Here is a 23,921-nt window from a genome sequence, read left to right on the forward strand (position 1 = left end):
TCCCTGTGACAGGGCTTTAGATATTTAAAGATGGCTATCATATTTCTTCTCAGGGCTTGTCTATACTTCAGCTTTTGCTGTGCCTAGAAAACTCAGCTCCAAGCAGTTTTCCTTTTCCTTTCTCTTCCCAGAGCTACAGTTCCCAGAGTGGTTTAACAGTCATCTCCTCGGGAAATTGTAACTCTGTGGAGGGAATAGCAGTCTCCTAACCTAGCAGTTTGGAAGCACGTCAAGTGCAAGTAGATAAATAGGTACCGCTCCGGTGGGAAGGTCAACGCCGTTTCCGTGCGCTGCTCTGGTTCGCCAGAAGCAGCTTTGTCATGCTGGCCATATGACCCGGAGGCTGTCTGCAGACAAACGCCGGCTCCCTCGGCCTATAGAGCGAGATGATCACCACAACCCCCGAGTCGTCCATGACTGGACCTAACGCTCAGGGGTACCTTTACCTTTAACAACTCTCAGCACCCATAACAAATGACTGTCTTTGGCAACTGTATAGCTCAGACTCAGGCTACCCTAGAGCTTTTTGTGCTATAGGGAAGTTTATCCTTTCTCTAACTTTTCTTCTTCTTCTTGTCTTGTCAGGTGCCTTGCTGGCTACGTGGGAGAGACATGCCAGTTTGCGGACCCCTGCACACCTGGGCGCTGCCAGAACAGGGGCACCTGCTCCCTCACGGCCCTTCTTCCCCCAAATGCCCCTGCCTACACCTGCCTGTGCCCTCCGGGTTTCACTGGGGAGGAATGCCAGGGAGTGGTTGGAGACCCCTGCTTCCCTTCCCCCTGCCAACATGGGGGGACGTGCCACTGGCTCTCCGGGAAAGGGTATCGATGCCAGTGCTTGCCAGGGTGGACAGGTATGGCAAAGGAAGACACACACACACACACACACACACACACACACACACACACTTGTGGCTACCGTTTGGGAAATCAACTTAGGGTAGGCCCACTGCAATCAACAGACGTGATTAGCTTAGGTCCATTAATTCCAATGCTCTTGAGCAGAATTTAGCTTGGTCCAGTATGCGCTATAAGGGCAAATGCATCAATTTTGGTTTCTCTCATTTTATCATTTCTCCAGTCTTAAAGTCATCTATCCACAATTCCACATCGGCTTGCGATTCTTTCTTTCTTTTTAAGTTCCTTCTAAAAGTTCATTAGTATTTTAAATGCTAATTTCTCTTAGCTTCACACATTTTTGTACACAATTTCCCCCCTGAAATAACGTCAAACCTCGGCTCCTGAACACCGAAAACCCGGAAGTAACTGCTCCTGTTTTCAAATGATTTTCAGAAGCCAAACATCTTCCAGGGAGTTTCTCCCCCTTTTTTACTCCATTGACTTTGCTGACTGCCCTCTGATCCTCGGCTGTCGAACGGATTAAATTCGACAACCGAGGTTTGACTGTACGAAATTTTGCAAGGCGGTTCTGCCTAACAGAATGCCTTTTCACAGGTTGTTTTCACTAATAGATGCATGTTTAAGTACATGCATTCTTGTACTTTGACCCGACTGTATATGCATTCTTGTACACATTACTTGGATGGAGAATGGCATTGTAAAATGTAGGCAAGTGGGAATTTCAAAGGATGGCTGTACAGGGGTGCCTCGCTAGACGAATTTAATTCGTTCCACGGGTCTTGTCTTATAACGAAAAATTCGTCTAGCGAATCCCATAGGAATGCATTGAATTTTTTTGAATTTTTTTTTGCCCATAGGAACGCATTAATTGAATTTCAATGCATTCCTATGGGAAACCGCAATTCGCTAGACAAACTTTTCATAAAACGAATTCGTCTAGCGAGGCAACCTCCGCTCGAAAAATCCTTTCGTGAAGCGGAAATTTCGTTAAGCAGGGCATTCATTAAGCGAGGCACCACTGTATCTCAGTGTTGGGAAAGTATTGTCACAGTGTTTAAAGGGATTTTTCCCAGCCCTCCCTGAAGATGCCGGGGATTAAACCTGAGACAAAGCATTAAGCTGTGGCTCTTCTCCCAGAAGAAAACGACAGTAGGAAGGACGGACATAATTATGTAGCATAGGACTATCAAAGTAACATGGTTAATGATAACATGAAGAGAGACTCCCTATTCAGTTAGTCTATCATGGAACGCCAGTTGCTGCATGGGCAACAGCTAGGGAAAACTGTTGCCCTGCTTCTGAGAGTTAGCAAAGTCACTTAAATAACACAGTCCAGAGAGAAAAGAAATCCTAACACAAACAGTGTATAATCCAGGCATCTCCAGACTCGGCCCTCCAGCTGTTTTGGGACTATAATTCCCATCACCCCTGACTACTGTTCCTGTTAGCTAGGGATGATGGGAGTTGTAGTCCCAAAACAGCTGGAGGGCTGAGTTTGGGGGTGTCTGGTATAATCTGAGGAGAAAGGAACAGAGGTTTTGTTATCTTTAATTCAGGCCTTGCACATCACAGGGAGACATTCAATCAAATATACAGAGGAAAACTCCTGTAAAACTACACAGCTAATCAAAGCACACATTGCTTCAGGGAAGATCATGCCACTTTACCTGGCGGCTAAGCAGCACCTTCACCCTCTGTCTACATGGGCACTGGCTGGGGGTGGGGGTGGGGCATGCCAACCTTCTCCACCCTAACACTTCCCAGGGCAGCAGCTTCCTTCTCCTCTCCCTCTCTTGGCCTGTTGACTGTAACAAAGAACAGAGTTAACCCTTTAGCTGCTCAAGACATGATCTCTGCTGTGGCACTTCCAACGCCGTGCTTCCTTTGAAAGCCATATGGGTGACTACTGTCGGAAACAGGATGCTGAATTGCATTGACCTTTAACCTTACATGCTTGTGAGAGCCAGAGGGGAGGAAAAAGCTGGGAAACAAGGTTGGCTTACGCGTTTGGCTTTGCTTCCAGGGAAGAACTGCCAGCTGATGGACTTCTGCCCAGCGAATCCCTGCGCCAACGGGGGGACTTGCGTCATCACCTACCCGGTCATCGTTTGCCAGTGCCAGCCAGGCTTCGAAGGGCACACCTGCCAGCACGATGTCAACGAGTGCTTTGGGGACCCTCACCCCTGCCTCAACGGAGGCAGCTGTATTAATAACATTGGCTCATTCCGCTGCATCTGCCCACCCAGTTCTACTGGTCCGCTCTGCCAGTACCGTTTGGGACCCTGTTCCCCGGAGATCTGCCTCCACGGCAGCACCTGCCACCCCGTTGATGAAAGATACCATGGCTGCCTGTGTCCCCCAGGTAAGCAAACAGGCGAAGTTGATAAACCCAATCCATGGATTCTGCCTGGATTTGGGGTAGAAGGATCTTTACATTTCAGTGCTTACGGTTTCTCATTTGTCCAAGCTTTGATTCAATTCTCCATGTTTTTGCAGTAAATTGGGGAGCGGTTGGTTTTTATTAAAAAAAGAAATGCCCGTGAAAATTCATTAGTGTGAATTGCACTCAACTCTGCAAGCGGTTTTACACTAAAATAATGTGTTTTGTGTGTGCTGTTTTCACCAATATGTTCATTTTCACTCACACTCTCCCCTAATGTTGGGGGACAGAATGTGAAGTATGAAGCAGCAATAATAATAATTTATTATTTGTACCCCGCCCATCTGACTGGGTTGCCCCAGCCACTCTGGGCAGCTACCAGCATATATACTATTGGCTTTAAAGTAGCTCCTCCTTGCAGAGAAATATTTGAGGTCAATTTGGGAGAGTCAAAATGGCTTCAGGATTGTTCTCTTGTACTATTTCAGACACGTGGTTTATATTCAGACACCTGGTTTTTAAACTTATGTGTGTGTTTGCATTGTACATTTATGAACATTTATTTTATATTTGAGACCTTAGACTTCTTAGGGCAATACTTAGTAGAGATAAGGCATTCAGCTGGCCTTACTGCCTAGTTGTTCTGTTGGGATTTTTAATATACTTCAACTAAGAAAATGAACGCTCAGCTGAGAAATTTAATGTTCAAAATCCAGAAATGGAAAACTCCCTAAGCATGGGCTTATTTCGCTTAATGGTTCGTGCAGCCCTGCAGGTAACCATAGTTACCATTTAATATGGCCGCCAAGAGCAAATGGTGGCTGGAGGCCTGCTTCCGCACAAGTACCTGAGGAGGGCCCTGTTGCATCAGAACCAAGGCCTGTCCACCTTCCGAACGAATCCTCCATGAATTTGTTTTCTCCCCGCTCTAGGCTACACAGGTCAATACTGTGAAGTGAACCCAGACGACTGCATTGGGCATCAGTGCCGCAACGGGGGAACCTGCCAGGATGGGGTGGCATCATATACTTGCCACTGCCTGCCAGGTTGGACAGGTGAGGTGCCAGCATGTTCCCGCCACCATCTTTGGCAGCTTTCCAAGGTTTCAAGGCAGGGGACATTCCCAGCCCTCCCTGGAGATGCCAAGAATTGAGCCTTTCTCTGCATGCAAAGCAGATGCTCTACCCCTGAGCTGTGGTCCTTCCCACATTAAAAACAAACCAACAAACCATAGGTTGCCTTATATACTAAGTCAGACTTCCAGCCCCATGCTGTCTACTCTGATTGGCAGTAGCTCTCCAGGATTACACAAAAGGAACGTTCCAAATCCCCCCTGGAGATGATAGCAATTGAACCGGGACCTTCTGCATTCAAAGATTGGCACTTTCCCTGGCACTTGAGTCGCAGTGCTCAAGCAGTTTTGTAAAACGGTTTGAAGGGTTTTCTTTCTTGCAATGTATCAGTTTTATGAAATAATTGTTTATGAAGTAAGGGGAGGGAGCAGTGGTATTCTGTGATGGGTTCTGAAATGACCAAGGAAAGATCTCAGAGGAGCAGCTGAATGCTCAAGGGACACACCGTCTTGGTGAGTTGGTGGCAACAGCCAAGGGAAAAAAAAAAGCAAATGCAATGTTAGGAAAGGGATCAGAAATAAAACGGATAGCATCATAATCTCATTAAAGAGCTACCGATCCTGCCCCGCCAGCCTCTAACGGGTAAACAAGGAAACCAGGAAGCTCCCGGCTTCCTGAATTAGCTGTAAAAGGAGCTGCCTGGCTATCGTAGGAAAGCGACTTGCCTAGTGGTCACTTGAGAAGCAGAATCCGCAGAGACACCCTAGGATGGGTGGCGAGAGCCTTCTGAGCTGAGAAACAGCAAGCGCACGTGTTAGCGTTAAGTAGGGATGTTCCCCAGCCACATTGACCTCTCACTTCCCTGACAGAGGTTGCACTGTTTGTCAACATCCTGTTGCTGACGTGGCTGAGAATATTGTTTGCAAACACTGCAGGACACTAGGGCAGCCCAGACATCCACAGAAGCCGCTGTGTGTTGACCGCATCAGACCACTGGCGTCTCTGTTATCTGACCAGGTGAAGCACCACAAGCTAGCGATGTAAGAACTGAGCCTGGGGTCTTGTGCATGTGCTGCACCACTGAGCTATGAGCCCTACTGTAGGTGGTTGGAGAGAGGGGCTGCTCATGGGAAGGAAGGTGACAAACAGATGACTGGCTCCTTATCTGATGGGTAGTATTCAATTCAGCTTTAATCAGAGTAGACCCCCTGAAATAAATGTGCACGGCAAAGTTAGTTCTGTTAAGTTCAGCAGGTCTACTCTGAGTAAGACTTAATTGATTCTGACCTATTGTATGCAGTTTGAGCTCCCTCCGCCCCTTTCAGAATCTGGACTGTTTATTAACATTCTGTGAAATCACCACAGTGCTGTCAACACAGACAGAGGGAACCAATATAACCTGGAAACCAAGGCCTATGAGGAACGGTTGAGGAAATTGGGTATGTTTAGCTTGGGAAAGAGGAGACTGAGAGGAAATATGATAGCCATCTTCAAATATGTCACATCGAAGACAGAGCTGTTTTTTCCTGTTCTGAAGGGTAGGATAAAAACAAAAGCTTCAAGCTCTAAGAAAGGAGGTTCTTACTAAACATAGGGAAGAATATTCTGACACTAAGAGCTGTTCCGCACTGGAACCATCTCCCTGGGGAGGTGGTGGGCTCTCCTTCCTTGGAGGTTTTTATTCCTGCATTGCAGGGGGTTGGATTAGAGGACCCTCAGAGTCCCTTCCAGTTCCACAATTTTGTGGTTCTATGAAATGCTGCAGGCTGAGGTTACCATAGGGAGGCATGTAGGGCTGGTGTTAGTTTGAGGGCGTTCCAGCTTCCGTCAAGGACTGTTCCGATATCCGCCTATATCTCCTCCCATAGGGCTCCTTTGCCACCTGCATGATGCCTGTCTGAGCAATCCATGCCACCCCGATGCATTCTGTGATACTGACCTCCGGACCGGCAATGCCGTCTGCACCTGCCAGCAAGGCTATGCTGGGCCCACATGCTACGAAGACATCAACGAGTGCCTGATGGGTAAAGTGGGTGGCATGGGTGGCGGGGGGGGGGAGAAAAAAATGCCCACCATCATAAGTAGAATCTGATTGGGAACGAATGCTGAATAAGAGGACCATACAGAAGCACTCTGCGTGAGCAGATACCCACGTCCCTTACCTGCGTCTGTGTCAGGGTTGGAGTCAGGCGCATAGCTGCCAAGTCTCCCGCTGAAAAATGTGGGATCAGCAGCAGTGCGGCACCGGAAGTCGCTTCTACGCATGTCTGGACATGCGTAGAAGCAACTTCCGGTGCTGGCGCCGCCCGATTTCCGGTGCCCAGGGGCGTAGGAAGATAGGGGTGGGGGGGCAGCACACCCCGAGTGACGCGATCCCAGGGGTGCCATCGCCGCTGCCCGCCCCGCCCCAAAATACCTGCCCTGCCCCTGCACATGGCACGCCCCGCCTCCAGAACGTGCACCACATCACTGGGGGCAGCGCGCCTGCTCTCCGCCCCCGGTGGCGGAGCATGAAGCTCCGCCGCTGATAGCGCAGCACCGGAAGTCGCTTCTACGCATGTCCGGACATGCGTAGAAGTGACTTCCGGTGCCGCTCTGCCCAATTTTCGGTGCCCAGGCATGGGCGGAGCAGCACCGGAAGTCGCTTCTATGCACATGCGTAGAAGCGACTTCTGGTGCCGCGCTACCCATGTATGGGCACTGGAAATCGGGCGGCACCAGGACCCAAAATGGGGCCTCCCTGGTGGGTAGGAAATCCAGGGGATTTATGGGATTATTTCCCAATCCGGGCTGCCAGCAGGAAACGGTTTAAAATACGGGGGTTTCCTGTGAAAAATGGGAGACTTGGCAGCTATGGTCAGGCGCAGGTCAGCAATGAAACAACGAATCACCTGAGGCCAGTGAAACAAAGGAAACAAACCGCAAGCTCTGGCCTGGTGGTCTCAGCCACCATCCTGGAGGTCTTGCCTCAAGGAGACAGACAGTTCTGAAGGTCCCTGCCTTCCCTCCGTTCTCTAAGACTACTTCCCTAGCAGCCTAATGTTTCTCCTTCTTGCCTCTCATCGCTCTGCCCTCTTCATTTCTTTGCATGTTCTGGGAGACCAGGAAGAGGGGAGCTGGTTGCAGCAGGAGGGAGATTCCCCATCTTCTTCCACAACCGGCCTTCACTCAGCCTCTTGACCACACTCCCCATCTCTTCCAGCCTCGGAGTCTGAACTGCTGTCTGCCACAGCCTCTTCCTGCTCACTAAACCCTGTGTCCCCTCCTGCTCCTGATACAGTACCTCCTCCTCCCAGTCTGCTCCTTCTCCCTCTCACCACTCGCCATCCCACCACCAATCCCCTGGCTCTGAGCCTTCTTCCCTGGGGGGTTCCCTGGCTGGTGCCTCCCACCAGCCTCCTCTGCATCCAGCCAGTCCATGACAGTCTGTTCCTCTCGGCCTGTCCAGGTGCAGAGCCCTGCGAACATGGAGGAAGCTGTCACAACACACCTGGATCTTTTACCTGCCGCTGCCCCGAGGGCTACACAGGCTCCCGCTGTGAAGCGAACCTCAACGAGTGCCTCAGCCAGCCCTGCCACAACGGAGCCTCTTGCCTGGATTTGCTGGGCCGCTTCCAATGCCTCTGCCCCTCAGGTAAGGAGCAGGGCTGGGAAGAGAAAAGGTGGTATAGCAGTCGGGCTGTCAAGAGTCGAGTCAGCCGGGAGTCCTGGGTTCAAATCCTGAAACTCAGCCCTCCAGTTTCTTTGGGTTTCCCCTTGGGCCAGTCACGTAAGAGCGTAAGCAGAGCCTGTGGCTCTTCTGGCCCAGCATTCTGTTCCCACAGTGGCTGGACAGTTGCATGTGGGAAACCAGCAAGCAGGATTTGAGCACAGGAGTCCTCTCCCCTCTTGTGGTTTCCAGCAACTAGTATTCAGCAGCTATCAGTAGCCCTCTCCTCTGTGAATCTGTCTGATCCTCTTTTAAAGCCATCCAAGATAAGGGCCATCCCTGCCTCCTGTGAGAGCAAGTTCCATAGTTTAATTAGGCACTTTATTTTATCCATCATCACCATCTCCTTCAGCCAAGTGTCCTTCAATATATTGTCCCCAGATGTTGCTGGACTACAACTCCCATCATCCCCAGCCAACTTAGCTTTTGGGGCTCCACAGGTCAGACTGTCCTGATCAGATCAGCCTCGCAGGCCAAGTTCGGCAGGTGGGTCTTGCTGCCCACCTCTCCGTCACCTGATGTCACAGTGAGATCAGCTGCAAGGTGCTTCGAAGTCCCGTTGTCAGGACTTCAAAGCACCATACAAAGCATTGCTTTTAAAAAAACCAAAACCCTGGTTTTAGCAGGGGTTTGCGTGGAATCCCCTACTAAAATGGAGTAAAAAAACAAACACCCAAACATATTTGTTTTAGCATGCACAGCCCTGCCAGATTCAGGATGTGGTTTGCATGAATTCCTGCTGAACCGGGCAGGATTTAACAGCCCCACCAGCCCCCACTCTTCAGCTAGCAAGTGCGGGAACCTTGCTGTTTTGAATTTGTACCTCTGTTCCCTACTGGGAAGAGGCATGCATAGCCAACGGATTTATAAACTCCTTCCTACTTCCTATCAGCTGGTGTCACGGATGAGTACGGTTTGGGGAAAACAGCCTCGTGGGCCAACTTGAACCCTCTTGATAAACCGACTGGATGCAGGCTGGAGATTGCCCACCCCTGCTCTGACCAGTATACTACACTGCCTTCTCACCCCTAATAATATCTTTCTTATGTTGATTCCTCTCCAATGTAGGCTTCAGTGGGCCATTGTGTGAAGTGGGACAATGCTCCAGAGATAGCTGCCTCAACGGAGGAACCTGCCTGCAACAGACCCATGGAGTTGCCTGCCAGTGTCCTCTTGGTAAGTGAGGAAGGCAAAACGAGGAGCCAGATCTCAAGCCAGGAGGGGATTTATGAAGTGGCTGATTCTTCCTCCCTCTCATCCAACTGCTTGCTCCTAGTCATGTATTCATCCCCATCCAGGGATGAGTCAATCTTTCCATTTCTCTATATTTCTTCTTTTTTCATTCTTCTGTTTCACCCTCCACGTTTCTGCATTTGTTTGTGAATTTGTTTATCTTCTGCTTTACATATTTCTGTGCTGCAGTGGCCCTAATATAACATATTTAGTTCAAAAATCTCTCACCTGCGTCTGAAAGGAGTTCCCACAATCGCTATGTGAACTCTAACGTAAAGGTAAAGGACCCCTGAACATTAGGTCCAGTCGTGACCGACTCTGGGGTTGCACGCTCATCTCACATTATTGGCCGAGGGAGCCGGCGTATAGCTTCCAGGTCATGTGACCAGCATGTCAAAGCCACTTCTGACGAACCAGAGCAGCACACGGAAACGCCGTTTACCTTCCCGCTGCAGCGGTTCCTATTTATCTATTTATCTACTTGCATTTTGACGTGCATTTTGGCAGAAGCTGGGACCCAGCAACGGGAGCTCACCCCGTCACAGGGATTCGAACCGCCGACCTTCTGATCAGCAAGCCCTAGGCTCAGTGGTTTAACCCACAGCGCCACCTGGGTCCCTATGTGAACTCTACATTGATTAAATTAAATTGTGGGTAAAGCTTTGAACGGATTCTAGTTCATCTTCAAGTTCATTCTCCTAAATGTGCGCGTGTGTTTAAACTCTTAAGACTCTTTGGACCTTTAAGCTTAAATATTGTCATTGGTGGAGGGAATATATTTTTAAAATGCACATTCCCACGTGTCACAGTGGCCGGAGTGGGCTACTTCAGAGTAACGACGCTACGCAGCTCTGCATTTTATTCTTTTATTGGTGCTGCGTATTTACAGTGCTGAAGTCATTGCTATTTACACGGAGTGATGTGGTCAGTCGGTTCCAGAACCTCCGAATGGCTTTTGGCGCGTCTTTCTCCAACACAAAAGCTTTGGCAGACCCATCCTCTTTCCCCTCCTCTTTCTGCGTAATTCCGGAGTTGGGGGGATGGGTCTCCCCCCCTTATTCGCCCCTTCCTGTCCCACCTGGGACCCTGGCTCCTCTACCTTGCCTGAGCCTCGGACACGACTTCCTGCTTCCCCATTGGAATCGGAACTCTCTCTGCTTTCCCCTGTGCTCGGGGATGGGCTTGAACTCAGGAGGGGAGGGACTTCGCGATATCCCCTGTCCCTCACATCCACCCCCCTCCCAAGCTCTCCTTCACCCCTCCCCAGGTCCCCCCCAGGTGTCGGTGACGACTGGAAGCCTAAGAACTCAGTGCTTTCCGAGCCCGTTGGTGTGAACACCTCCCCCCAGTCCTGCGAGCCCCCCCCTTCCGCCTGGGAGGACGGGAATCCCAAAAAGTCCGTGGCGTCAGAGCTGGTAGGGGTGAAAATGTTCTGCCAATCTGTTCCTTCCTCTGACTGGGTGGATCTCGGTGACACCCATACCTCATCCTCTGGTTCCTCAAACTCCGCTTCCCAGCGCCATGGTGAACTGCTCTCCCGTGCTTCCTCCCCCTCCCCCTCCCTTTCCATGTGCCAGGGCTTGGGTCTATGGGGAAAGAGGGCGTGAAATTCTTCTACCAGGAATTCCTCCTGTATCTGAGTGGCTGGGACCCATTCATTCTGTGACGGTGGAGCATCCTCCCATGCCATGAGGTACTCCAGGCCCCCCACCCCTCTCCGTGAATCAAGGATGGCCGTGGCCTCATTGAGTTGCTCCCTGCCTTCCCTCTCCCCCCCTCCCTCGGGGGTTTGTTCGCTGCCTCGGAGCCTGCTGCTTTCCCTGTATGGCGACAGCAGCGATCTATGAAACACTGGGTGCACCCTCATGTCCTCTGGCAGTGCCAGCCTGTATGCCACCGGGTTGACCTGTTGCGTGACCGTGAAGGGGCCCAACCTTCTGGGCGCCAGCTTTTTGCACCTCCCTCTGATGGGAAGGCCCTCCGAGGACAACCAAACTTTGTCCCCCACCCTAATGACCTCCCCCGGTCGCCTGTGGCGATCTGCCCCCTTCTTGTACGCTTCCTTGGCTCTCTCCAAGTGTTCTCTGAGCTGCTGGTGCACCGTCTCCAGTTCCTCTGCCCAATCCTCAGCCTGTGGGCCCTCCTCTTCCTCCTCCCCCTCCCTCTCTGGGAAAGATCTGAGGTCGCGCCCGTAATTGGCCTTAAAGGGCGACACTCCTGTGGAGACGTGCACCGCATTGTTGTAGGCAAATTCTGCCAGTGGCAGGCGATCCACCCAGTCCGTTTGCCGCTGGCTGACGTAGCATCTCAGGTACTGCTGCAGAATGGCGTTGACCCTCTCCGCCTGTCCATTGGTCTGCGGGTGTCTAGCCGTCGACAAGCTGACCTCCACCTGCAGGAGGTTCATGAGCCGCCGCCAGAACCTGGAAACAAATTGGCGGCCACGATCCGAAATAACCCTTAAAGGTAATCCATGCAGTCTGAATACGTGGTCCACAAACAGTTTGGCTGTCTCTTCTGCAGAGACCGCCCTGGCACACGGTATAAAGTGGCACATTTTGGACATGAGGTCCACCACCACCAACACTGCGGTCTTGCCCCTGGAAGAAGGCAGATCTGTGATGAAGTCCATGGACACCACTTCCCACGGCCTGTGTGGCGTGGCTAAGGGCTCCAGCAATCCCGGTGGCGCTGCTCTGACCACCTTTGCCCGCTGGCAGGTGTCACAGCCCCGTACATAGTCTCGAACATCTTCCCGCACCCCTGGCCACCAGAAGTGTCTCATGACTAGGCGAGCGGTTTTGTCCCTCCCAAAATGACCCGCCGTTGGGTTGTCGTGCATCTGCTTGAGGACCGTACGTCGAAGCTGGGTGGTGGGCAGGTACAGTGCACCCTTGTAGAAAAGCAGCCCCCTGCGTTCTGCAAAGTCTTTTGCGTGCTCCCCCCCCCTTTCAGTTCTCTGAAGATGCGGGTGGCAAACTCATCCGCTGCCGTCAGTGCTGTGACTTCTGCCTCGCTCACCACTGCTGCTCCGCAGGACCATGCTGACGGGGGGAAAATGTGCCTGGGTGCCGGTGGCGCCTCCTCCTCCATGTACTCTGGCTTGCGGGAGAGGGCATCCGCCCTGACATTCTGCTCTCCCGGGATGTAGTGTATGGAGAAGTTGAAGTTCGAGAAGAACTCTGCCCACCGTATCTGCCGCTGGTTGAGCACCCTGGCAGTTCTCCAGAACTCCAGGTTCTTGTGGTCTGTGCACACCTGGATGGGGTGCTTGGCGCCCACCAGGAAGTGTCTCCAGTGCTGGAACGCAGCGTGGATCGCAAGAAGTTCCCGATCAAACACCGTGTAGTTTCGCTCTGGCTGGGTCAACTTCCTGGAGAAGAAGGCACAGGGTCTCCACTCTCTGTTGGCGTCCAGTTGCAACAGAATGGCGCCCACAGCTTTATCAGAAGCATCTGTCTCCACGCGTAGGGGCGCATCCTGCACCACGTGGAACAGGTTCTGGTCTGAGGCGAACACCCTCTTGAGGCTTTCGAACGCTGCTTGCGCCTCTGGTGTCCACCTGAACTTCTGCTTGCCTCTCAGGCAGTCGGTGATGGGAGCCGTAACGCGAGAGAAGTTCTTGATGAACTTCCTGTAGAAGTTGGCGAAGCCTAGTAGGCGTTGGGCATCTTTGCGCGTCCTGGGGCTGTGCCAGTCCAGGATGGCCTGCACCTTGTCCTTGTCCATCGCCAGCCCCTTGTCTGACAGCTTGTAGCCCAGGAAGTCCACCTCCTTGGTGTGAAACTTGCACTTCTCCAGCTTCACATACAGGTGGTTCTCCTTCAGGCGCTGCAACACCTCCCTGACATCTTTCACATGCTGCACTGGGTCATCGGAATAGATAAGGATGTCATCCAGGAAGACCAAGCATTTCCTGAAGAGGAGGGACCCCAGGACGTGGTGCATGAAGGCCTGGAAGCATGCTGAGCCCCCTTGCAACCCGAAGGGCATCACCAGATATTCAAAAGAGCCCAGAGGCGTGAACATCGTGGTTTTCCATTCATCGCCTTCCCGGATCCTGATCAAGTTGTACGCCCCCCTCAGGTCTAGCTTGGTGAAAATCTTGCCCCTGCGTGCCGCTGTCAGGAGATCATCCACTCTGGGCATGGGGAAAGCCACTGGCTCTGTCACTGAATTCAGCCGTCTAAAATCCACCACAAGACGGCGCTGTTGCGTGTCTTTCTTGTCCACCCAGAAGACCGGGCTGCCCCCTGCTGCCTTGCTTTCTCTGATGAACCCCCGCTTGAGGTTCTTGTCGATGAAAGCGCGCAGATCCTCCAGTTCCTGGTCTGACATGGCGTACAGCTTGGCTGGGGGTATAGTTGCCCCTGGCACCAGGTTGATCTGGCAGTCAAAAGGCCTGTGTGGGGGTAGGTGGTCGGACTCCGCTTCGCTGAAGACCTCCTGCAGGTCCCAGTACGGCTTGGGTATCGCCTCACCCCCTTTGATGTGCATGGTGGCCACCGTGGCTATCGGAGGCCCCTCCCCTGGTTGGTGCTGCATGCAATGTTCCAGGCAAAAGTCCGATCCAAAAGTGATGCATCTCTGGTGCCAACTTATGGAGGGGTCGTGGCGCGCCAGCCAGCTCATGCCCAAGACGATGGGGGGGTCTGAGATGGTGGTGACGTTGAATGCCAGTGTCTCTGAGTGCCGTCCCACCGTCATTCTCATGGGGGGGGTTTGATGGGTGATGGCCCCTCCCAGCAACTCTCTGCCGTCAATGGTTGCCACGTGCAGAGGAAAATCCAGCTGCAGAAGCTGGATCTGGTGCTGTTCTGCAAAGTTCCTCGAGAAGAAGTTCGCTGACGCCCCACTGTCAATTAGGGCGAGGACCGTCAGGGGATAGCCATTTGGGAGCGTGAGCGTCACTTCTAGAACCACTCCTGCTCTGGGAGGGGTGGGCTGGCTCTGCTCCTCTCTGTGCGGGTGGGTGGGCTGGGGCTGTTGTCTGCTGACTGTGCCTGGCAGCTGCCCCTTGTCTCCTGCAGCCAGGCTTTCCCGTTTCCCTGCTGTGGTGCAGCGTCAGTGGGGGAGGGCACAACCGTTCCCGCCTTTCCTTGCCACTCCCTGCGATGTGGGCAGTCTCTGACGAGATGCTGGGGGGAGTTGCAGAGAAAGCAATTCCCACCCCTTCCCTCCTTGCGTCTTGGCGCCGCTGGGGTTTGAAAAGCCCGCGCGCGCGCGCTATCAATCTGCATGGGTTCCTGGTCCTGGCTGGCCCCAGGCGTGGCTTGAAAGGGTTGTTGGGGGAGTGGCTTCTCCTGCGACCGTGGGAACCAAGCCCGCTTTGCGCGCGTTGCTTGCTTGTCGCTCCACCGGGATTCCTGTCTCACCCCCACCGCCAGAGCCGCTTTGCTCAGCTGATCCATATTACTGGGCTTTGGACCTCTCGAGAGCTCATCCTTCACCTCCTCATGCAACCCCAAGTAGAACGCCGCTTGCATTGGGGGTGACTCTAGTTCCCACCCCAATCTGTGCACCAGCATGGTGAATTTCGCCCAATACGCGCGAACTGTCATATTTCCTTGGCGTAAATTATGAAGTTCCTCCTTAGTCTGGTCCATATGACTATCGGACGAATACATCGTTTTCAAACCTTCTAGAAATAGTTTGACATTCTTCATGCAAGGATTCTTTGTTGCGATTAACGCTCTTAGCCACTCCCTGGCTGCCCCGGTAAGGTGCTCCACAATAAACGCTACCCTGTGCTCATCATCAGGGAACTCATCGTGGTGCAGCTCAAGAGCATACACAATCTCAGTCTCAAAGCCCGGATATTCCCTCGGGTCTCCATTGAACTTGCTTACTAGGGTCCCGGCTCTCCTTCCTGGCAGCACTTGGACTTGGGGTGCCCCTCCCGCCTTGTTTTTCTCTGCATCCAGCTTGTTTTGGAGGTCTACCGCCACCGCCCTTAATTCCTGCTCTCTTTCCTGTAGCGCTCTCACCTGTTCCGCAAGTTGTAGCCGGTCGTCCTGGACCTTCTTAGTCTCTTCTTTAGCTGCCTTCAATTCCCCCTGCGCCTGCAGCGACAGCTGCTGCAGTTCTTGCTGGGCTTGCTCCGCGATCTGCCGCCATCTCTCCGCCTCTGACACGCTCATCCCGGCAACTCCAAAGTAGCCCAAAAAAGGATTCGGAGGTTGCTGTCACAGTGGCCGGAGTGGGCTACTTCAGAGTAACGACGCTACGCAGCTCTGCATTTTATTCTTTTATTGGTGCTGCGTATTTACAGTGCTGAAGTCATTGCTATTTACACGGAGTGATGTGGTCAGTCGGTTCCAGAACCTCCGAATGGCTTTTGGCGCGTCTTTCTCCAACACAAAAGCTTTGGCAGACCCATCCTCTTTCCCCTCCTCTTTCTGCGTAATTCCGGAGTTGGGGGGATGGGTCTCCCCCCCTTATTCGCCCCTTCCTGTCCCACGTGGGACCCTGGCTCCTCTACCTTGCCTGAGCCTCGGACACGACTTCCTGCTTCCCCATTGGAATCGGAACTCTCTCTGCTTTCCCCTGTGCTCGGGGATGGGCTTGAACTCAGGAGGGGAGGGACTTCGCGATATCCCCTGTCCCTCACACCACGTGTATGTTTCTTGATGCTCTCTCGGCATTCTTAAGTGTATTTTGTACATGGAACAGCATTTCCTGGTTATTGCTTTTCTGGCTGGTATGCACTGACCTTTGACCTTCTGCCCTGCTCTTATTAGGTTTTGAGGGACCCCGGTGCAAGATGGAGGTGGACAGCTGTGCCAGCTCCCCCTGCAAGAATGGGGGCCAGTGCCAGAACTCTGCAGGGATTTTCCAATGCTCCTGCCCTCAAGGTAACTGTGTGAGAGGGGTAGGTGGGGGGGGGGCTCATCCACACTTTTTCTGTGCAGTTTTCAGCTTCCCCCATGATTTCTAGATACGGGTCCGAGCGGATTTACCCCACCGCTTTCCCCCAGAAAACCCACTCTTTAGCGATAAATCAGAGCAAACATTAATCTGTGGAAAACCTGACTGCTGTTTGCTCCAATCCAGGGGTAAACTGTGGGTTTTCCCAGGGGAAACTGGTGTAGCATACAGAAGTGCGATGAATCATAGAATCATAGAGTTGGAAGAGACCACAAGGGCCATCCAGTCCAACCCCCTGCCAAGCAGGAAACACCATCAAAACATTCCTGAGAGATGGCTGTCAAGCCTCTGCTTAAAGACCTCGAAAGAAGGAGACTCCACCACACTCCTTGGCAGCAAATTCCACTGTCGAACAGCTCTTACTGTCAGGAAGTTCTTCCTAATGTTTAGGTGGAATCTTCTTTCTTGTAGCTTGAATCCATTGCTCCATGTCCGCTTCTCTGGAGCAGCAGAAAACAACCTTTCTCCCTCCTCTATATGGCATCCTTTAATATGATGAGCCTGGATTGAGAGAGAACGGTGGTGTTTAACAGGTAGAATATGAAATCAGGAAGAATTAAGTCCTTAAGGTGGAAAAAAATTGTAGAATATTTCATAGGATCATAGAATTACAGAATCGTACAGTTGGAAGAGGGCCATCTAGTCCAACCCTCTGCAATGCAGGAATTTGAAAATTTATTGTAAACAAATCAAAACGTTAGCAGGATTAGCAGTTTAAAATAAACTTGGGGGGGATAGAACAGAAATAGTAAAGAATAATAACAATATGCAGCAGCAAAGGAAAACTGAAATGAACCATAGAGGGGGGGCAGTTGGTGTCTAATGGACGGTTTGTATTTTGATAAATAAAAATGTGCGAATTTGGTAAAACTGGAATATGATAAATAAATCTTATTAAAATAGAGTGAGAGAGAAAGAGAGAGAAGGGTAGTGGGGAGGAAACAAGGCCCCGAAGAAAGAGCTTTCTTCGAGGGGAAATCGTGTCAAAATGGCCGCCGTTCTCTCACGACAAAAAAAATGGGATGTCCCAGTTTGGCCAGGACACTTGTGGGGTATGCCAGTTGCCTACTGCAGCTCCAAGTGTTGGACCTGGTTTTTGTGTTGTTGTTTTTTTAATGGAGGTCTCAAGGCAGGAAATAGCACTGACTCCCACTGAGACTGTTAGGGCCTGGCAGCTCACCCGGTTTGCCAGACGATGAAGCCGGCCTTGATCAAGTCACATGACCTGTAGCAAGCACACTAAAGTTTCTGTTTGTTCAGGTGTTTGTTCCTCAGAGCCTTCTGACTTGCATGACATCACATGAGGGCAGAGTGGAATTGTGGGGAAGAGAGAGCGCGTGCTATGTGAGGGCAGGGAACGCGTGGCTCGAGGCCAATGACGGTGTTGAGGCTCCCCCTTCTTGCAGGTTTCGAGGGACACCAGTGCGAGAGAGATGCAGACCTCTGCCGGGCTGCCCACTGCGGTCATGGAACCTGCTTGAACACACCGGGCTCCTTTACCTGCGTTTGCTCTTTGGGCTTCACGGGACCCCACTGCACAGAGCTCAGCGACCCCTGCCAGAACTGGCAGTGCCTCAATGGGGGCAGCTGCCAAGGGGCAGAGTTTGGGTATGGATGGGGAAGCAGGGGGAAGGGTGCATGATTCCCAAACCATGATTCCCAGATGTTGTTTACGCTATCTCTCAGCACTGGTTTTAAGCCCCGTTCCCAAGGGCTTGTTTTGAAACAGGGCTACTCAGCAGGATGAATTTCAGATTCATCCTGAATTACATGCACGCACCAAAAAAGCCTTCTCTCTTTTAGGGATTTTCTCTCAGAATTGAAACTGATTATACCAGAAGGTGCTGAGATATGGGGTCACTCAATTTCACGACTCTGTATTGCCCTGTGGCATCCTTCCCCAACTGGGTGCCCTCCCCGTGTTTTGGACTGGAACTCTTTATCACCCCCAGCTGGAGAGGATTTTGTCTTAAGAATGAAATGGACTGGACCAGAAAGCGCTTGGGATCTGGCCTGATCAATTTCAGTGCTCTATTAACCTGCCTTGGGCTAGGATGTCCTTTTCCTGACCTTCTCTCCCAGTTATTTTGGCCTGTGGTTCTCACCCCACGTGTCAGAGAGCGTGGGCTGCACTGTCTGGGGCTGATGGGAACGGCACAATCCATAACCTCTGACAGGCACTGGATTGGGGAAGGCTGGACCAGGGCATAGCTGCCAAGTCTCCCGTTTTCCCCGGGAAACCCCTGTTTTCCCAGCTGTCCCCAGCCGAAAAAACGGATTTTTTTGTTTTTTCCCGGTTTATTCTGCCGCGGTGGCCATTTTGGAACTGGGCGGAGCATGCTCAGAGCGACTTTTGATGCTGCTCTGTCCAGTTCCAAAATGGCTGCAGCGCGACTTCTGGTGCGGCGGCCATTTTGGAACTGGGCACAGCAGCATCAAAAGCCGCTCTGAGCATGCTCCGCCCAGTTCTGAAATGGCCGTCGCGCTACTTCCGGTATGCTACTTCCGGTCCGGTCCCTTATTTTTCAGAGAGAAACTTGGCAGGTATGGACCACGGGAAGCTCTCATTTTCTTCTTCCTCCAGCCCCACCCATTTATTATTATCATTTATTAAATAAGTATACCGCCCTTCATCTCAGGGCAGTTCTCAAGATAAATTTACAATATAGAAAACACAAAGTACAGAATAACAATAAGAACAAAAGCAAACCAATAACCCCTCTCCCACAACACATTTAAACGGGCATAGAATGTCAATCAGCCCACGGCCTGGTTGAAGAGGAATGTTTTCACCTGGCGCCTAAAGCTGTATAATGAAGACACTGGGAGAACCTCCCTGGGGGGAGAGAGAGCATTTCACAGATGGGGAGCCACCGCAGAAAAGGCCCTGCTCTCGTGTTGCCGCCCTACAGACCTCTTGTGGAGGAGGCACACAAAGAAGGGACTCCGAGGATGGTCACAGGGTCTGGGTAGGTCCATATGGAGAGAGGCAGTCCTTGAGATATTGTGGTCCTGAGCCATTTCAGTTCCCACTGCACCTCCATGAGCCCTAGCGTCATGCGGCTCTTCCTAACCATTGCTATTTTCTGCAAATTCTGATTGCACAGATGAAGTTGAGTTGGAGCTCTTGTGCGACAAACCCATTACCTCACAACCACCATCTTGTGATAAGGAAAGTGATGATATTATTATTATTATTATTATTATTATTATTATTATTATTATTACCCCATCCATCTGTCTGGGTTTTCCCAGCCACTCTGGGCGGCTCCAAACAGAATATTAAAAACACGATAAAATATCAAACATTAAAAACTTCCCTAAATATGGTGGCCTTCAGATGTCTTCTAAAAGTGAGAAAGTTGTTTATTTCCTTGACATCTGATGGGAGGGCATTCCACAGGGCAGGTGCCACTACCGAGAAGGCCCTCTGCCTGGTTCCCTGTAACTTCGCTTCTTGCAGTGAGGGTACCGCCAGAAGGCCCTCGGAGCTGGACCTCAAAGATGGGGGTGAAGACACCCCTTCAGGTATACTGAGCCAAGGCCGTTTTGATGGGGAAGGTGCACCAGAAAGCCCTATATAAAGGTTGAAAAGGTTAACAGCGCATCTCTCTGTCTCCCTGCAGGCCACGCTGTCTCTGCCTCCCAGGCTGGACAGGACGGGATTGTGGCATGGAGGTAGACGCCTGTGCTTCCAGCCCCTGCCACCAGGGGGCCACGTGCCTGAGTCGCCATGGGGTCTTCAGCTGCAGCTGCCCCAGCGGTTACGTAGGTAACACAACCCTCAACCCTAAATCCCAGCCAGGCCACCCAACATCTCCCCCGTACAGATGATTCCCCATAACCCTGGCCCATCTTCTCGTCCCAGCTCTCCATGACTCCCGCCATCTCTCTGCTCCCTTCCCAACCCCTCCCAGGTTCGATGTGCGAAGTAGATGTGGATGAATGCACCTCCGGCCCCTGCCTCAACTCTGGATCCTGCCTTAACAGCCCTGGGACTTTCCGCTGCCTTTGCCCCGAAGGTTACACGGGGCTCAAGTGCCAGGAGACTTTGGACTTCTGCTCCCCCGGTGAGTACGTGGAGGTTCACCAGCAGTACTTGCATGCCAAGGCACCTGGGCCACAAAGTTCCCAGGAGAACAATAGAACACACAGACACAAAGTATTTTGGTTCATAGGTTCAAATAGGCCACAACTTTATTGGTTACAGATGTGAGCGGTTTGGCTTAGGCCAGGCTTCCTCAAACTTGGCCCTCCAGATGTTTTGAGACTACAGTTCCCATCATCCCTGACCACTGGTCCTGCTAGCTAGGGATCATGGGAGTTGTAGGCCAAAAACATCTGGAGGGCCGAGTTTGAGGAAGCCTGGCTTAGGCAATTGGGTGAAGCCAGCTATATCTTGACTCCTGCCTGTGTGCAGGGAGTCCACAGAAGGGTAAACTGCCGATAGGGGGTGCCCCATGACTTACATCAAACAAGGGCATCCCGTGGGGTCCCCATAGGGGCTGTGACATGGCCCTAGCCCCTTACGTTCCAAGTCCCGGACTGCAGAATCCGGGACCAGCAGCCGTGTGACACCGGAAGTTGCGTCAACGTAACTTCCAGTGTCGCTTCGCCCTTCTATGGGCACCAAAAATGGCCGCCGCCAGCTTCAAAAGTAGCTTCTACGCATGACCGGAAGTGCGTCGACACAACTTCTGGTGTCGCCCCGCCCATCTATGGGCACCAAAAATTTTTGTGCCCATAGAAGGGCAAATCAAAATAAAATGGCCGCCGGCAGGAGAAAGTAACTGAGAAAAACGGGAGACGAAGTGATACGGGGGACCACCGGGAAAAGGTAAGTAAAAACGGGGGTTTCCCGTGGAAAACGGGAGACTTGGCAGCTATGTCCTAGCCCACGCCCAGGGTTGGACAGTATTCACACCCCAGATCCCATTAACAGGGTACCCTTACTGAGGAGGGGCAGGCAAAGGCTACAACCTCCCCTGAAACTAAACAAAGCCTTACCCAATGCCTAAACTCACAAAACTTTTAATGATCGCTACTAGGTAGACGAAAGCCAAATGGCCGGTGCCAATTTGCCAAGTGGGGAAATTCCTACCCGGCCCCAGCAACATGGCGACCAACAATTGTCCATAGCAAGGTCATATCTGAGCAAAGCATGGAAAGAGGGTGGGTGGATTGCATGACCCAGTGATGGAGCAAGAGAGAGGGGGCCAGCTGGCCATGCCGTGATTAAATCGCCTGCGGGCTGTGCCCATCCTGAAGGCTGATTGGCTGGGGCTGTCCCACAGGGGAAGATCCCCGGGAACGATGATGCGGGCAGGATGACACAGGGGAGAGGCGGCGTCCCTCCGCCCCTTAGGCGAGTAAGCTGTTGTGACCTGGCTGCCCGGCCGCAATGCTGCCCCACCGGGAAAAAGTGAGCAGACTTCACACAACGCAAGACCTGGCCCTATAAGGACTGGGACACCTTTCTGTTGGCAGCTGTGCAACTGAGGATGGCGAAACCTGTCATTTTCAGCCTTTTCCAGTTTTAAATTCAGTTCCCCACATTTCTACATCAGTTTACCATTTCATATTTTTTTAAAAAAAAAACCTCATGAAAATTGATATAAAATTAAAAAGTTCCCTTAAAGGGAGATCAGCCTCATAAGGAGGACTGAAATCCTCTAAGGAGCAGATAGACCTAGGCTCCTTTTGGTCGGGATAAAATGACAAAGACCAAAACCCAGGGCTTGTAAAGCAAAGCGTGATCTTTATTTAAAAAAAGACAGAGGTCTGTTATAACAGAGGTCCCCCCCCCCCAAGCAGAGGTGGCAAGAGGAACCTTGAACAAAAGAACATTTTCTCTTACTGTATATACCTTTGGCTGTACATGTAAGTGGATGGAGCGAAAAAAGGCGGGAAGGGGAGATTAACATTTTCAGTAAACAGAGTACTTGTGAGCTTTATCTGTGAATCTTCTGGAAATGGTACCCTGATTATTCTGGAGATGGCTTGATTTTATCTCAACAGGTGACTCTTCTTTATTCTTCAAGGAAATGGAGACCAGGGAAATGATCCCTCAAAGGAATGGGAAAGGTGTTTTGTAAAACAAAGGGAGTCTGAGCGGCTTTGCCTGGGAGGGAAGGAGAGTCTAAATGTGTTGTTTATGACCATACGCTCAAGATTCTTCAGGGTTGTAGCAGGGGAAATGTAGGGCAAAGGTGAGATGTGCTTCCATTTTGGTTCAGGAAATTTAGTTACATGTGGGTGTCAGTGAACCCTTCACAATGAAAATTATGTAGTTTGCCCCCTCTCTGTTAATCGGTTTACTCTTATAACAAAAATACATCAGCATTTAAATGCAAATTTCTCCTAATCGTTTTTTGCAAAGCAGTTTCCCCTAATATGCACATTTTCGCCTAGCAATTTCCCCTTAAAGCAATGCATATTTGCTTCTTGTTTTCACTAATATTTTCATGGACACATTTTACATGTATGTGGATTTTTCTCTGCATGCTACTTGACCGGATAAACCCATTGCGACATTTGTAAAAGTGTGAATTTCAAAGGATGGCCTTGTTTCTGCTTGTGTATTGTTTTGGAAAGTGAAAATTAGGTAGGTTTGGTGTAATACCTCTCTATTGACATTATAAGGTCGGTGACCTACAGTGCAATCCACAGCTTTGTCGTGGAAGCTTGACATAGCAGAACAAACTGCTCAGGGCAGTTCAATTGTTCTAGGTTTGTGCATGTGTTGTCCAAATTTGGCCTGCAGAGCTGTTTCCTCCTCAAAAACAAAGCAGGGCTTGATGTCAGCGCCAATCAGCTGACAGCAAACTCCTTTGAAGTTGTCTGTTTGCAGGTGTGGTTTGAATTGAAACCACACCTGCAAATGGACAAAGCGAGATGCACTGTCTGCACTGGTCAGCTGATTGGCACTGATACTGAGTGCCTTTGAAGGTATCAGTTGGGGTCATAGTGATTTAGAGGTGGGCAGCCCCAGACATGTGTCAAAGTGGCAATCAGCAGAAATTACTGCATCGCGTGGCCAAAGAAGTTGAAATTCATCAAAGCGCTTGGCAACAGTGCCTGCTATCAAGTGGAAAATCCATCTACTTTGTCCTCCCTCTCTATTTCTCTCCATCCATTTCAACAGATCCCTGCAGAAACGGAGGTCGGTGTGTAACGAAGGAATCTGCCCCCTATTGCATCTGCCCCCCAGGCTGGGGTGGCTCGCAGTGCCAGCAGAGGGCAAGCCGGAATGGTGACAATTGTACTGATCAAGCTGGAGATCACGGTTGTCAGGTGAGCTTGGAAGGTACAGCATCTGCCTTCTGGGTCTGTAGAACAGGAATGTCAGCAAAGTTCACTTCCAGACAACCTGCTTATTCCGCATCCATCCCGATCTGCTTCCACCAAGTTTGCGGGGAGGCTCAGTGATGTCAGCTGCTTCTTGAGCATTTGTTCTGCTTTGTTTGTGGGGAGGTTAGACGAAGTTGCTTCCATCCAGTGTTTTCCCATCGTCTGCCGTGCATTTGCCCATCACTTCCGATAAAGGCATAAGATGTCCCTTGCTGCTGGATCAGACAAAATGCCCATCACAGTCTAGCCTCCTGTTCTCACAGGAACTGTAGCTTGCAAATCTGTGAGGGGTAAACTACAGTTTCCAATGTTCTTTGTTTGGTGGGGATGGGGAAGTGCTTTCAAACTATGCCATGTAAACAGCCATTTGGTACTCATGCAGGAAACC

General features: G+C 51.2%; 1 protein-coding gene across 1 annotated transcript in view; it reads left to right on the forward strand.

The window, feature by feature from the left end:
• NOTCH4 (notch receptor 4) overlaps positions 1 to 23,921 on the forward strand; it is a 47,044-nt gene that overhangs the window by 2,925 nt on the left and 20,198 nt on the right. The window contains exons 3-13 of the mRNA XM_035107041.2: positions 586 to 854; positions 2,885 to 3,223; positions 4,174 to 4,296; positions 6,183 to 6,338; positions 7,763 to 7,948; positions 9,092 to 9,199; positions 15,997 to 16,110; positions 17,590 to 17,791; positions 19,810 to 19,955; positions 20,101 to 20,253; positions 23,328 to 23,476. Of these exons, the coding sequence (XP_034962932.2) occupies positions 586 to 854; positions 2,885 to 3,223; positions 4,174 to 4,296; positions 6,183 to 6,338; positions 7,763 to 7,948; positions 9,092 to 9,199; positions 15,997 to 16,110; positions 17,590 to 17,791; positions 19,810 to 19,955; positions 20,101 to 20,253; positions 23,328 to 23,476 (1,945 nt within the window). The remainder of the gene's footprint in view (positions 1 to 585; positions 855 to 2,884; positions 3,224 to 4,173; positions 4,297 to 6,182; positions 6,339 to 7,762; positions 7,949 to 9,091; positions 9,200 to 15,996; positions 16,111 to 17,589; positions 17,792 to 19,809; positions 19,956 to 20,100; positions 20,254 to 23,327; positions 23,477 to 23,921) is intronic.

This window comes from Zootoca vivipara, chromosome 2 (genome assembly GCF_963506605.1).
Source record: "Zootoca vivipara chromosome 2, rZooViv1.1, whole genome shotgun sequence".
NCBI lineage: Eukaryota > Metazoa > Chordata > Lepidosauria > Squamata > Lacertidae > Zootoca > Zootoca vivipara.